A 15,189-nucleotide genomic window follows, 5' to 3' on the forward strand; every position below is an offset into this window, starting at 1 on the left:
AAAATTAGACTCTAGAGAGAGACCTCTCAGCAGTGACTTTTGCTGGCACACTTTTTTGGGTGAGCTGGTGGCAAAGAAGCCAGTCTGTGCACTATGTCCTTGAAGAGCCATCTAATGGGTATGGGAGAAAACCAATCTCTGCTACCAGTGGATCCTCCATTAAACCTTGAAAGGTTACCAGTGGAGCATTTGTGGGAGACCATGTCTATAATGCCTGTGTGTCCTGCCACCAGCATCTCTACCCTAGTTAGGCTGGGTCCCACCTTCTGCCTCATTAGGATTTCCATATGCAAACTGAGCCAGACCTGCAGCGTAAGATGTCAACACACATCAATTGCCTTCAAATTGTGCATGTGCTTGGACTCTCAAGTTTAGGAATAGATCCTACAGAAATAATCCTGGACACAAAGTGAGATTTAGCCTCAAGGATATCTTTCACTGTACCAGTATATGGACTAGAATAGTTGAAAAAAAAAAAAGATTGGAAACAACCCAGATGTCCATCAATCGGGGATTCATTAAATGAACAGCATAGATGTGTCAAGGGATTTTGGGTTGCCTTGCAAACTGTTACCACAGAAGAATCCTTAATGATGTAGAAATATGTTCAAGTTATATGGGTAAGTGAAAAGACACCCCATAAAGTACTACTTGCATCATTTTTCTAATGGGAAACGTGTGGAAAGATCCATACAACAATAGAACCAGAAGAACATACACCAAAACATCAATAGTGGCAACAACTCAAGTGCCTCTCAATGGATGAATAAAGAAGACGTGATATAGATATCAACATGGAATATTATTTATCCATGAAAAGAAGGACATCCCACCATTTGTGACAACATGGATGGCCCTTGAGGACATGATGCTAAATGAGACAAGTCAGACTGAAAGACAAATGCTGTTTAATCTCACTTATATGTGAAGTGTTAAAAAAAAAAAAAAGCCAAACTTGTGGGATGTATGGCTAGCTTAGTCAGTAAAACATGCACTCTCAATTTCAGGGTTGTGAGTTCAAGCCCACCTTAGGCATGGAGCCCACTTAAAAAAAAAAAAAAAGAGCCAAACTCATAAAAATGGACAGTAAAATGATAGTCACCAGGGGACAGGGAGGAGCAGAAATAGGAGAGATGTTTATAGGTACAAACTTGCAAATAGAAAATAAATCCCAAGGATCTAATGCACAGTCTAGTGAATATAGACAACAATATTGCATTATACTCATCCAGCTTGCTAAGAGATTAGATCTTTATTCTAACCACTAAAAAGAAATTATAATTATGCGACGTGATAGAGGTACTAATTATTGCCATACTGGCAGTCACGGTGTAATACATAGATGTATCCACTCAACAGGTTGTACACCTCCTCAAACTCACACAATGTTACATGTCAAATCTATTTAAAATCAAAAGAAGTGAATAGTGTTTACTGAATTCGCAAGTGATTTTAAGTTATTTTATTGTCTACGTTGTTCAAATCTCCTACACTGAATGTGTTCCTTCTGCAATCCAAAAGTTAAAAATAAAAACAGTAAAATTCCCCCAATGCCAGAAACAGGAAATAGAGCGGACACCCGAGCCAGTACTGGGAAGGACAGGGGTGGGCTGGGTTGAGTGGGGGGTACCCTGATATAAGAGGCTGCCTCAATGGACGGGGACTTCCAGCAGCTGCTTCGACTGTCCTGCCCCCCAGCTGGGACCATGGAACTTCCCCTGCTGTGCACCCTGCTGGTGTTTGCTGGTGAGTGGGGCAGGACCCACAGTGGGGAAGGGAAGGCGGGATGTAAGTAGGTGCTATAGCTCCTTCCTAGACTGAGCCTCTGCTCTGATCCCCACTGCTCTGGTCCCCCAGTCCTCAACCCTTCCGTCCCTGCCACGAGCCAGCAGCAGCGGCCGGTCCCCAACATGCTGGCTTCGGCCGGGGAGCTCTGGCTCTGCACGCTGTGCAGCGTGCCTCTGGTCTGCTGTGAGCCTGAGCATGGAGGGGCTCAGACACTGCGGTTGGCTGAGCAGATGCCTACGGTATTTTGGACACAAATTACAGAAAGGGATCTCCCACCTCCTTCTGCTCCCCTCTGTCTCTTTGACCAGATAATAACAATCTTTCATTTACGCACAGCACTCTGTACATTTAAAACACTTCCTTTCATGTTCGTTGTCTCCCTTGAACCTGGGAGGAGGGTCCTGTTGACTGTGGTGGGAGACGGGGCGGTTTCCATTCAATCTTCAGCAGACCAAATATAAAAAAGTGCTTGTTAGCAAATCAGTGGTTTTGTTTCTCGATCCGTCTCAAAGTATGTAGTGTTAGAAAGGATTTGTACTTTCGGATGCGGTTTTATGTTGTCCTGGGACTACCAAATTTTTTAGAGGAACACATCTCCTGGGCTACTGTGGCAACAGTTAGGAAAATTGCAGTCAACTCCTCTCCCAGACACAAAGAAGCAACACACTGTAGACATAAAATACGCAGATAAACCTGCATTCGAACGCTGGTCCCCTGTCTCCTGGCAGGATGACCTAGGCCAAGTCACCCTACTTCTCTGTGTCCTCATCCGTAAAATGGACACAATAGCACCCTCTTCGTAGGGTTGTTAGGACTTTAATGAGAAAATGTATCCAGAGTGTTTAGCAAGTGTAAGTAATAGCGAGGAAACAACAGCCTAACACCCAGCACAGGCGTGATGAGGCGGTAGCTGTGCTAATTCTCGGGGTGAAGGGGTCCATCCCCCTCGGTGGCAGCGAAGGATGATAGAGCTACCAGGAATTACTGACAAGCTAAGCCAGTTCACCAAAGGTCACATAACCACAGGCCAAGCTCTGCGGTGTTTCAGGGCTCATTTCGCCTCAACTAGAAAATTATTAGGAGGCAACCATCCAAAAGCTTTCTGAACCCAAGTTAAATATATTGTTTGCCTGGCAAGGGCGAGCTGCATCGTTCAGATATGAGCTTATTTGTATAATGCTAAGCTGACGTGGAAAGGGCCAGACTTGGGGCAGAAAGAGGGACGAGGTACACAGAAAGGCAAGAGTCTGAATTCAGGTCCCTAGTTGCACACAAGGTGGGGATGACCCTCCCTGCCGTGGGTTGCCTCCGGGTTCCTTATCACGGAATGTGGGATTCCGGGGGTCCTGGGATCAGTCATTAGTACCCTCAAGGCTTAGCAAGGATTCTCTCAAACACCCCTGGCAAACAGGAGTGGCAACATGGATTCCGGCCCATTAAGGGGACACACCGGGTGGGGACATAGCAGGCCTCCAAGTACCAGATACCACCGGTCCCTTTTAGCTGCAGCCCAAGGCAACCTGCTCAGGATCTCACCTGTGGTCCATTGCACGAGCCCCAAATCCCCTCCTCCCACCTCCACCTCCCCCAATTTGGGGCTCACTCTCATTTTGCTATTCACTTTAATGGCATGAAGAACTTTCATTATAACACCATTTACCTGGGGAGGGAAGGGGAGGTGCATAACGAGGTCACTCAAAGGGACCCACCTGGCCACGTCTCCCTGAAATTCAGGTCCATCTACATTCTCGAATCGTCTCTCGAGGTTGCACACATGTATACTTGGGTCTCCTTATCTTGTCTGGTCCTCCCAGGCCCTCCCCTGAATTCATTGACTTCATATATTTTATTTCTCCTATCTCAGCATTAAACATTCTTCTCCCCCAATAAAATAATAGCCCCTTAGCATCCATTCTAACCAGTAGCAATTATGCCTAGAATGAAAAATATCCATGAAAATCATTGATTTCTAAATCACACGGCCTCCCAGGTGAGCCACGTGAGTGCTTTAATCTGCAGCTTTCTCTAAGGGAGGCGAGGGGCAGGTGGGGTCCAGGGGAAAGTCTCCCTGTTACAGAATGGGAACTTGGTGCAGAGGCAGGGAATGGCACCCAACTGCCTTGGGCTTCAATCGTGGCTCCTCCATGTACCAGCCACTGTGACCTGGAGCAAGGTCCTAGGGCTCAATCTGCTCATCTATAAAACGGGCATTAAATGTAGTTCTTGTTGTATCAATGTGAGTTTCTTAGTTCTCATAAGTGTCCTGTAATTATTGAAGCTGATCATAACATCAGAGGAAAGTAGGTGAGCGGTGTACAAGAACTCTCCGTAACTCCTTGTGGCTTTTCTGTATATATAGAATGTACCAAAACAAAAAGAGTAGTTATTGGGGGGAAAAAAGAGTATCTCATGGGTTGAATGGAGTCAATGAATTACTACATGGAAAGACCCATACATAATAAGCATTCACTATCATTATATATTTTTTAAAGATTTAATTAATTTATTTGAGAGAGAAAGAGAGCAAGTGAGTGAGGGCACAAGCAGGGGGAAGGACAGAAGGAGAGAGAGAGGGAGAAGCAGACTCTCCTGACGTAGGACTCGATCCCAGGACTCTGGGATCATGACCTGAGCTGAAGGCAGACACTTAACCCACTGAGCCACCCAGGTGCCCCATCATATATTTTTATTAGCCATGATCGTTGTTGTCACTTTATTTCCCAAGGTCATTCTGATGTGGGCCACTGGCCACCACTGATATTCAGCTCATGTCCTCTCCTTGTTGCTGGACTCCTTGGCAGGTGTGATTCCAACCCAGGGTGGGATCATGAACCTGAACAAGATGATCAAACAAGTGACCAGGAAGACACCCATCTTCTCCTACTGGCTCTACGGCTGCCACTGTGGACCTGGAGGCAGAGGCCAACCCAAAGATGCCACGGACTGGTAAGGCCTTCCCTGGCAGGGCCACGGGTGCCAGTCCTGCCCTGCCTGCCCCCTGCCCCGGGACTCTTCCCTTTCCTGCTCCGCCATGTATTTGTTCTGTAAATTCGTTTTGTCCCGTGTGCTAGGAACTCTGCTGAGGCCCAGTCCCATTCCAGGCCTCCTGGCCCTTGCCTTCTGGCTGGTTCTGCAGAGTCTCTGAAGGCCTCTTTGCACTTCCAACCCCTGATCTAGTTAGAGTACCCCCCCACACACACTCCCTGCTCCCACTGTATGCTGGTTTTTCAAATTCCTACCTCTTTTTACCAGTGGCTCATTCAATCTTCACAGCAGCCCCCCCAACCCCGTACCCCGGGGAATCAGCCAGGGGGGCTGATGAGAGCCATCCAGACCCAGGGTCACTTCCCTCATCCGCCACTTATAGGCTGTGTGCTCTTGGGCACGTGGCCTGACCTCCTTGAGTCTGTTTCTTCATCAGTGAAATGGGGGATATACCAGTGCCTCCGTCACAGGGTGGTAGTGAAGATCAAGGGAATATTCACAGACAAAACACATGCGTGGTTCACAGGGCTTCCGCCCTCAGTAGGTGTCAGCTAGCATGACAGCAAAGAAGGCTACAACCCTGCCGGCCTTGACTTCCAAGGTGGGCACTCCATTTCTACCCTTGGGCAGCTGTGCTCCCTGCCTGTCCCACCGCCTGTCCTGTCCCTCCAGGTGCTGCCAAACCCATGACTGCTGCTATGAGCACCTGAGACTGCACCGATGCCGTACCCACACAAACCATTATGACTACACCTTTTCCCACGGGGACATCCAGTGCTGTGAGTGCCCGGGCCTCGGGGCTGGAGTTAGAGGCTGAGGAAGGGAGCTCTGGAACTCACTGCCTTTGTGGGCTGTGTGACAGTGCACGAGCCGCCCAACCTCCCTGTCTTTCCCATGTGTCCAGTGACCGTAGCTGGGCTGTGGAGGAATGGAGCTGGGAGTGCAGAGAGGTCCAACAGGGGTGTTGAGCCCTTTAGGATTTAGAAAGCAGGCAGGCCTCAGCTTGGATCCCAGAGCCACCATCAACCAGCTGGGTGGCCTTGAACACAGTGCTTAGCCGCTCTGAACATCGGTGGTCTCATCCGGAAACTCAGGATGATCACAGTTATTCTACTCCCTAACATTAATTCCAGAACTAAAATGAGAGTTAGAATGATCCTCGCACATGCCCGCCACCAGGCGCATGCTCGATAAACCACCTGGGGCACGACATCCCCGTCACAGCTTGCAGCGTTCCTGGGCCTCAGAGCAGCCCAGCCAGGAGCGGCACCATCTCGATGACCTCCGTGGTATAGACAAGGACAGCGAGGCCAGAGTGAAGAGGTGCTTGCCCAGGGTCAGCCAGCTGCAAGTGACAAGAACCTGGGTCAGAACTCAGGTCCCCAGCCCCCTCCCACCCCTGCCCTCCATCCACCCCTGCCTGGAGACAGGGGGCAGCTCCCAGGGCTGGGAATCAAGGGCTCATCCCATCAGTCCCTGTTCATCGAAGGCTTAATAGTAATAGCAACAGGTGCACCTGGGGGCTCAGCCGGTGAAGCATCTGCCTTCAGCTCAGGTCATGATCTTGAGGTCCTGGGATCTAGCCCCGCATCGGGCTCCCTGCTCAGTGGGGAGTCTGCTTCCCCTGCTCTCCCGCTGCCTCTGCCCCTAACCCCCACTCATGCACTCTCTATCTCTCCCTAATAAATAAATAAAATCTTAAAAAATAATAATGGTGACAATAATAGCCAGCATTTATTCAGCACCTACTGTAGGCTGAGTGCTTTGCTTCTTCAGTACCCTCAACAGCCCCAAGGCAGCACTCACCCTCACCCCAAGTACAGATCACAAAACCCATGCACCGAGGTCCCTTTGGCCTCAGTCTCCCCACATGCTGTTCCATCTGCCTGGAACACCCCCCTCCACCACCCACCGCGGCTTTCCACAGGGGAAGCAGACCCCTCCCACTCAGCTCAGATGGCTCTCGATGCCAAGTCCGGTCCCCCTCTTTCACCATCTTGCAGCCCCTGTATCATCCCTTACTTCCATGGGGAGCAGGCCGCGATCTTCACTTCTGTGGCTCTCCAACATTTGCCGCCCCCACGGGAGTGCGAACCTCCCACGTCCCCTCGAGCCACGTCCCTTCGAGCCCGCCCTGTCCCTCCAGGGCCTGCTGCAGGGTGGGGGCTTAATTGTTTATTAAGTGGATGAATAAAGAAATAAAGGAGCCATGGCACACGGGCGAGGTCGCAGTCCAGCCCGAGGTCCTGCAGCTCAGGTGGAAGCAGCTGGGAAGGGCACTCGAAAGTTCAGCAAGGACTGTGCTGCCTTCTGGAACTGCCTCCGGGGACCCCAGAGCCACCCAGGCTCTGCCCCAGGAAGGGACAGACGCTGAGCTCCCTTCTCCTCCACCCCGCAGCTGACAAGGGGAACTGGTGTGAGCAGCAGCTGTGCGCCTGTGACAAGGAGATGGCCCTCTGCCTGCAGCGGAACCTGGACTCCTACCAGAGGCACCTGCGATACTACTGGCGGCCCCACTGCCGCGGCCAGACCCCAATGTGCTAGGAGGAGCCCCCCGGCGGTCCCAGCTCCCTGCCCTGTTCCTCAGCATCTCCAGCTGAGGGTCCCATGGGACTGCCGACACTCCTACCCAGGGTCCGACCCCCGGAACCAGCTGGGGGTGTCTCCACCTAACCCCACCTGCCTTCTTGCTCTTGGACCTTCTAAATCTTTCCACCCCGAGGCAGCAGCTATCTCTTCCGAGGATGCATCGAGATCTGAGGAAAAGCCAAGGCCAGGAAGCCCCTTGGGGACAGTACTTGGGCCAAAGCAGCAGGGGTCAGGGGTGGGGATTGGGGGGGCCGTGGTGTGGCAGGTCCTCCCTGCCGCTGCCACCTGCCAGGCCACCTGCTGAGTCTTGCCCCCTCCGATCACGCTGTCCAAGCTGCAGCCGGGGTGGCCTTTCTGAAGGACCACGTGGCTCTACTTCTTAAGACCCCATAAGCCCTCCGCCACCCCAGGGTAGGACCTCTCACGGTGTTTGGGACCCACAGTGTCCTGCGCTATGTCACTCTCCCAAACTAGACTGGCAGGTCCTTGCAGGCAGGGCCCATGACCACCGTGGAATCAGGTGCATCCTTGCACCCGAAGCAGTACCTGGGACCAAGAGGGACTCTACAAATCCCTCTCAAGCTAAGGGCCAAGTGAAGCTGCCTCGTCCTCTTGCTCTAGGCCCAGGTCCTCATGCACATGCGGTGTGTCCTTTCCTGCTTCCAGGAGTTTTCTCAGGCTGGGACCTCCGCAGAGTGCTCCGCTTACTGTCCCCAGGTAGCTGAGCCCCACCAAGGGCCCAAGGGCTACTTGGAACAGAGGCCTCCCCTGGCTGATTCCTCCTGGGTTCTTGCTCCCTCCTCCAAACCTGCAGAGTAGTTTATGAGTCTGGAATTTACCAGGTTTTATCTTGAGTGGTATATAGTATCTGAACTTTCCCAGTGTCCAACTAGACTGGAGCTGCTGGAGGACGGAGGCTACATCTCTCATCTTTGTTTCCTCTGCTCCCGGAAATAATAGGTGCTCAATTAATGCTTATGGACCAATGAGCCCATAATGGATGGATGGATGGATGGATGGATGGATGGATGGATGGATGGAGGTTGTGGGAGATGTTGCTGGGGCCCCACCCAGATCCCCTCCCAGCCCAGTCCCCCAATCTCCAGCTAAGCCAGATGTTTGGCTGCTGTGTGCCCACATCTCCTTCTCCTTGTCTGCTGGGAGCTACCACGTCTCCCACCCTGCCCACCTCTAACCTGTGTCTAGGGATTGCAATACCAGAAGGGAGTAATTGCCCAGCCCCTGCCTCCATGCAGGACCCCCTGGGCAGAACATTGCATGTCCCAGAGCTCCTCCTGGGACCAGGCTGAGGCCAGACGTCTGGAACACCTCTTTGCTTAGCTTCATACCCTAGTCTGGCCTGTTTCACTTGTTGCCTTACAGGTTTCTCCTGTGAGCACGCCCTCAGTAAATTACCCATTTGCACAAGAATCCTGTCTCAGGTTCAGCTTCTGGAAAAACTGACTTGGGATGGATGGGTGGTTGGATGGATAGATGGATAGGTGGATGGATGGGTGGCTTCTTCACACAAGGATCCATGATCTATCATTTGTATGTGATTAGCTGTGTCTCCAGCAACAGGGCTGGAGGACCTAGAGCCACTCACACCCTCCAGCCTGTGACATGTGTAAGTGAAACAGTTGACCAAGCACTTATCCTACTTCTACATAAAGCTCAGTGGCTCATGTGAGGCAGGGTAGAAGAATTAAGAACCATGGGCATTGGTTTCAAATTCCAGCCATACCACTGACTAGCCATGTAACCTCACCTCAGGAATCTTGGGTTTCCTCCAGTGTATAGATGAAAGTTAGAAGAAAATAAGATGAGGTCAGTGCAGTGCCTAACACATGATAATGCCTCTTTATTTTTTTTAAAGATTTATTTATTTGCTTTAGAGAGAGAGCAGGGGAGAGGGGCAGCAGGGAGAGAGAGTCTGGAGTAGACTCTGTACTGTGCACAGAGCCCGATGCGGGACTCGATCTCATGACCCTGAGATCATGACCTGGGCTGAAACCAAACATAGCTGACTGCACCGCCCAGGCACCTGGTAATGCCTCTTTACATGTTACCTGTAGCATTTTTGTTCTTGTTGTTATATAATGACCGCATCTGAAATCAAGATAAATCAAGGGAAAATAGTTAATCAATGTCCCCCTCCTTTCCACCCAATTCCTCTGTCCTTTCCACAGGACCGTGCAAGCTGGGTCAGTGAGATCCTGAGGCACGGTGATCATTGACTCAAGAGTTGACCACCCCCACTCCTCTGTTGGAGCTTCTGTGTGCCAGGCTCTGTGATGGTGACAACATCATCATCTGTTGGCAGATATGAGCATTATTATCCCGATTTTACAACCTCAGGCTCAGATCGGGGACTTCAATGTCCAAGGTCCCACAACCAGCAAAAGGGAGAACCAGGGTCCCACCCTGACTCTCCTCACTCTGCTCCCTGGCACCCTGTCCCATTTGTACCGATCAGGACACTTCCTATGACTTGATGGACTCCAACAATGAGGGTATTTATGACCTCACATGACGAGAAACCCAGGGGAAAAGTGGCTCTCCCGTGGCCTGGAGATGTCCTCAGCACCGGGTGTTCTCTCCTGCTCTTGGCCACCCTTGCTGTGCTGCTCTGCCCCCTGGGTGGCTCCTCCCAGCTTCCAGATTGCAGCTGTGGGCCAGACTTCAAACCTGGACGTGACTACATCCACCAGAGAACATGCCATCCCTTTCGTGTCTATTTTCAATGAGCCCTACTGCCACCACCTGGCACATCTCCCCCAAGGACACGCCACCTTCAACCATAGTGCTTCAAGGTGACGGGATCACTCTGGTTGGTTTCAATTCCTCAGGTTTTCCTTACCCTGGAGAGGAGAGAGTTAATGTCCCTGAGTGGTGGGTAGTGGCTGCAACCAGAGCTGTGGGGGTTGTTGATGGCCTTGGGTGAGCAAGTCCAAGGCTGGATCAGGAGGAGGACAGTGCCTAAAGCACTCCTCTCTCTGAGCTAAGCACCTAGAGCAGGGCCTGCTGGTCATAGAGTAGGTGACCAATAGTTATTTGTTATGAATGAATGAATGATGAATGAATGAATCCCAGGTTGGTCAAGTCATAGGACTTTGGACCAAGAGGTGGGATTGGCAGATGGGATCTCAGGGCAGCCAGGGCTGAGTCCCCAGAGTGAGGCAAGACCCTCTCCCCCTCCCCACCATCCTGTGAGTGCTCATTCTGGGCCCTTTTCCAATTTCTGGGATTGGGTAAGAGGCACCAAGGAGGGAGAGACTCACCGGCAGCTTCTGTTCTCCACGCCCATCTCTCAAGTAGCCTGGAGGATGTAGGAGGCAGACAGAGGACACAGTCACGGTGCTCCCCATTCCTCCCGGGGTCAGGGAGGAATCACAAAGGGACAACCACGGGGCGGGGGGGGGCGGGTGGAGTCAACACTGAGCACCTGTGGTGCCCCCTCGCCCACTCCCCTCACCTCCCTGGGGCTTGGTAATGTCACCTGCCTCTTCCAGCTGCAGAAACTGAAACTCGGGGTGAGTCAGTTGTTGCTAAGTGGCAGGGCTGGGAATCGAACCCAGTTCTCTCTGCTCCAGGGCCGTGTCTCACCCTACCTCCCACACTCTTTCCTGGGACAGCTGGTGAGTCAGCCCTGGGTGCCCCTTTAGTGGGTGAGAGCCTCCCCCAGGGACGAGGAGGTGAGGCAGGGGCAGGTGGCCAGGCAGGAAGCAGCTCGGACAGAAGGGTGGCGGGTAATAATTGCACCCACCGTTAACAGTAGCGTCCTCACATTGGGAGCCCTTCATCTCACAGCTGGCTGAATCCAGTCCCTAGGCCACCTGAACCCCATGGGCCACCTCCAGGGGGCGGGGAGGGGCCAACCTGGGGGGGGGGCACAATGGGTAGCTGCCTTCTCCATGACTTTGCCTGCTTTTCCAGCAGAGCCTCTCCCAAATGTCCATGCTCCTTTCACGCTTCTCCCCATCGCTGCGCTGTGCGGTGGGGCGGTGGGTCCTGTCCTCCCCTCTGCACCCCGCCCCCGTGTCAGTGCCCACTGGGGGTATTCACTTGGGGTGCACAACGCCCCCGCTCTTCCCGAGGTCAGCCTGAGCCGACCTCACTGGGACAGCCTGGATGGGAGGGCCTGGCTGGCTCTAGAGTGGGGGGGGGGGGTCCTCTTTATCTTTTTTTCACTTAAAGAAGAGATTTTAGAGTAGCTGGTGAAAACTCAAAGCAAGTCAGAAAAGGCAAGGCGGCGGAGTTTCCTTCCTTTCTGTCTCTGCTTTAGGTTCCTGGCCAAGCCTCGCTGGCTTTGGGGCCTCTCCTGGATGGACTGCCCTGGGCTCCTTGCAAGACTGGCCCCTTGGGTCATCCAGGGCTCAGGAGACAGTCACCCCCTGAGAGAAGGTCCCTGCCTCCCAGCAGAAAGCAACCACCTCTCACCCTGTCTCCCTGCCTTATTTCAATTCTCTGCTTACCTTTTCTGTGGGTTTTCTTAATCACTGACTCATTCAGCCCTTTGTATATCTTAGATTGGGAAGCGCACCTGCTTTATCACCTCCCAGCCCCTCCCTCCGAACTATCAGAAACCAGCCGCCTCCCTCTGCCAAGACCACTCCCCTACTGGCAGGAGACCCTGCAGGCAAAGGTCATTCTCACGGTGGGCTGCCTCTTCTGGAAGGATCCAGCCCCAAGATGAGGCTGCCACAGGGCCCGGTTCTGTCGATGCCTGCAGGTAAGTGCCCCTCCTCCGTCCCCAAAACCCCAAGTCCGGGAACCACGGAGCAGAAGGAAGAGGAAATAATTCAGCCAGGTGGCCTCTGGTTTCTTAAGAGGGAGATGGGAAAAGATCCTATTTTTCAGGGTTTCCCTGGGCTAGGAACCTTAAACACCTGATCTCATTTACACCTCATTACACGGGCCCCCACCAGCTGGGCACTTTGCCCTTCTTTTCCGGGGGAGGATCCAAGCTCTGATAAGTAAAATATTTCGCCCCAGGTAACTCACTCAGCAAGAAAATACCAAGATTTGTTCCTCTTGTGCCAGCACAGCTCATTGAGCTGAAAGATTGGAGACCCACCTTCTAGATCAGACTCCATGCGAGCCCCATTCTATCAGGCCACTGCTTCATCTGCCAGGTAGGAGGGGGGAGGATTACCCCCAAACCCCCAAACCCCAGCCTTTCACATATCACCTTCCAGATGTTTGGTTTAAGATTTCAACTTTCTTCTTCTTCTTCTTCTTCACTTTTCTTAACCTAAATAATTTTTTTTTAAGCAGGAAATTAATTCCACTCTGGTAGAGTGAAAAACCAGTGTCACTTGTCGTCAACGGAAAATGACCATAAAAATAAATGCAATGAAAATAAAACTCTTATTGGAGAGAGAAGTGCACGATCAGTAGTTGGGTCAGCTAGCAAGCACGGGAGGGGTGCCGAGGACCCCCAGGCTCCACGTGGAGACCGCCTTCGCCTCAACATATTCTGAAGGACTGGAAGGAACTAGATAGGGAGCAAGTCATGAGCTCTGTGAGCAGCCCTGTTTGTCTTCTCTGGAGAGTCCCAAACCAGGCTGGAGGTGTGTGGGGGGCACCAGCTGGGTGATGTCATGGAAGGTTCTAGAGATGAGGGAGGAGGAGCACAGGGCCTGCTCTTGGGGAGCACAAGCACAGTGGGGAAGAAGGTCACGGAGTGCTGGACTGGGGGCTAGGAGACCCCCAGGCCAAGCCAGCTTCTGTTACTGCATTAGATCCCCCATGTAGCTCTTAGTCATTTCCCCACAAGTTATATTCCTTGAGGTCCAAACCGTCTCTCCTTTGCTAAAAAGGAATCCTCTGGGGATCCCTGGGTGGCTCAGCAGTTTAGTGCCTGCCTTCGGCCCAGGGCATGATCCTGGGGTCCCGGGATCGGGTCCCACATCGGGCTCCCTGCATGGAGCCTGCTTCTCCCTCTGCCTGTGTCTCTGCCTCTCTCTCTCTCTCTGTGTCTCTCATGAATAAATAAATAAAATCTTAAAAAAAAAAAAAATGAATCCTCTGAGTCTCACCACTTCTTTGAGTTTCACTTCTTTTCGGTGAACCCCTGTGCATGTCAATATTAATAAATACCACATGGCTTTTCTCCTGCTAATCCATCCTTTGTTAGTTTAATTTGCAGCCCCCCCATGGAAAACATCTAAGAGAGTAGAGGGAAAGTTTTCTTCACCAACACTGACCTGCAGTTTTCCATTGGTACCAACATGGTCAGGGTGGAAAGTTCCTATTAAATGGAACAGTAAATAAAATAAGATGTACAACACTATGTCCATATTGAGTCTATGGGGGAAAATGTACTACACGGAAACTTGGCTGGAAAAATGGTCTAACATAGTGGGCAAGAGTGTGGCTCAGCAGTTGAGCATCCGCCTTCGGCTCAGCATGATCCCCGGGTTCGGGGATCGAGTCCTGCATCAGGCTCTTGCAGGGAGCCTGCTTCTCCCTCCGCCTGTGTCTCTGCCTCTCTCTGTGTGTCTCTCATGAATAAATAAATAAATAAAATCTTAAAAAAAAAAAGGTGTGGGCCCAGGGTCCTGCACAGAGGATCTGCCAGCTGTTGGGGTCTCCTGACTCCTGGATGTAGGATCTTAGGCACAAGCCACTGAACCTCTTTGAGCCTCAGTTTCTTTACCTGTAAGATGGGAATTATCATACTGTCTTCACAAGGTGTTGTGAGAGGTAAATGACAGACCCCCGGAAGGCACCTTGCACCCCGTCCGGCAGGTAGAGATCGGCCTGCAGAACACACAGCAGTTGCCGTCCTGCTCAGGGTTGAAGGAACGTCAGCAGCCGTGGTCATGGCCATGGTGGCAGCATCTCCATCTTTCTTCTATTGATGTTTCCTTCCTTCTCCCCAGGGCTCATGCTCAACCGGGCCTGCTTGTCGGAGCTCTATGGCATTAGCAAGCAGGCCATGGAGAGGTGACCCCTCCTTAGCCACCTGTCACTGTGGCTCGGGGGTCCAGGGCAGCCCATGGATGACAGCCACTGGTAATTCTCCCCTCCTGGGGCAGCACAGGTCTGGCCAAGGTCTGCCCTGAAACCTTGTCTGGGCGTCATCCTGAGAGGGCACAGCCATACAGAGTCAGCACATCTGTCCGGGGTGAAGAGGGCAGGCTCCGGGGTTCATTCCCATCTGCACTGCTTACCGCTGTGGTTCCTGGGGCAAGCTCCTTGACCTCTCTGTGCCTCGGTATCTTCAGACACAGGACAGGGTGTTCGTAATACTTCCGTGGGTTAATATGAGGATTCAGTGGAACCGTGGGGAAGCACACTTAGGATACTGTCCACACTGGGATCTGTTCCATCGTGTCAGGCACCAGATAAGGCAGTGGGGCTCATAGAGGAGTGCCAGTCCCAGCCCCCAAGAGGTCCCCGTTCCCATGAAGGGGAGATTCCCCCAGACTTTAGGATCTGAGAAGCCGGTTCAAGCCCTGGCACCACTAACGTGGGCAGGACCCCAAGCAGGACATTTTTTCTCTGTCTCTCTCAGTTTCCCATTCTGCGAAATGAGATGTTTTGAGGCTGTATTGGGTCATGGATTTGACGAAACTCAGAAAAGCATAAAATATTAAAAAGGTCCAGAGCGTTCTACATAGAAAGGAAGTCTGCAGGCTGAAGCATGTTAGAACTTTGATTGGATGCTCAATGTGATAGCACATCTGTCCCAAGATAAAGAGATCCTTAGAGAAGATAATAAGAGGTTCAAGGTTTACAACCAACAAGTTTATTTGAAACCTGAGTAATCTCAGCGTCCGGCAGCTGGCTCACTTTGATTTATAGGAAACCAATTGTGCA

General features: G+C 51.8%; 1 protein-coding gene across 1 annotated transcript; it reads left to right on the forward strand.

Annotated features, from left to right (window-relative positions):
• Positions 1-1,664: 1,664 nt before the first annotated feature.
• Positions 1,665-8,790, forward strand: LOC112929714 (group IID secretory phospholipase A2). The gene is made up of 4 exons (XM_026011892.2): positions 1,665-1,746; positions 4,590-4,734; positions 5,446-5,552; positions 7,172-8,790. Exons 1-4 carry the CDS (start codon positions 1,707-1,709, stop codon positions 7,315-7,317), a joined length of 438 nt encoding a protein of 145 aa, XP_025867677.1. The 5' UTR covers positions 1,665-1,706; the 3' UTR covers positions 7,318-8,790.
• The last annotated feature ends 6,399 nt before the right edge of the window (positions 8,791-15,189 follow it).

Source organism: Vulpes vulpes, chromosome 2, assembly GCF_048418805.1.
Source record: "Vulpes vulpes isolate BD-2025 chromosome 2, VulVul3, whole genome shotgun sequence".
NCBI lineage: Eukaryota > Metazoa > Chordata > Mammalia > Carnivora > Canidae > Vulpes > Vulpes vulpes.

What these genes read in the sequence shown, in the direction of transcription:
- LOC112929714 (XM_026011892.2), top strand. Translation starts at nt 1,707, where the DNA reads ATGGAACTTCCCCTGCTGTGCACCCTGCTGGTGTTTGCTG. An exon ending in CCCAAAGATGCCACGGACTG is followed by an intron (nt 4,735 to 5,445) that starts GTAAGGCCTTCC and finishes CTGTCCCTCCAG; the next exon opens with GTGCTGCCAAACCCATGACT. An exon ending in CCACGGGGACATCCAGTGCT is followed by an intron (nt 5,553 to 7,171) that starts GTGAGTGCCCGG and finishes TCCACCCCGCAG; the next exon opens with CTGACAAGGGGAACTGGTGT.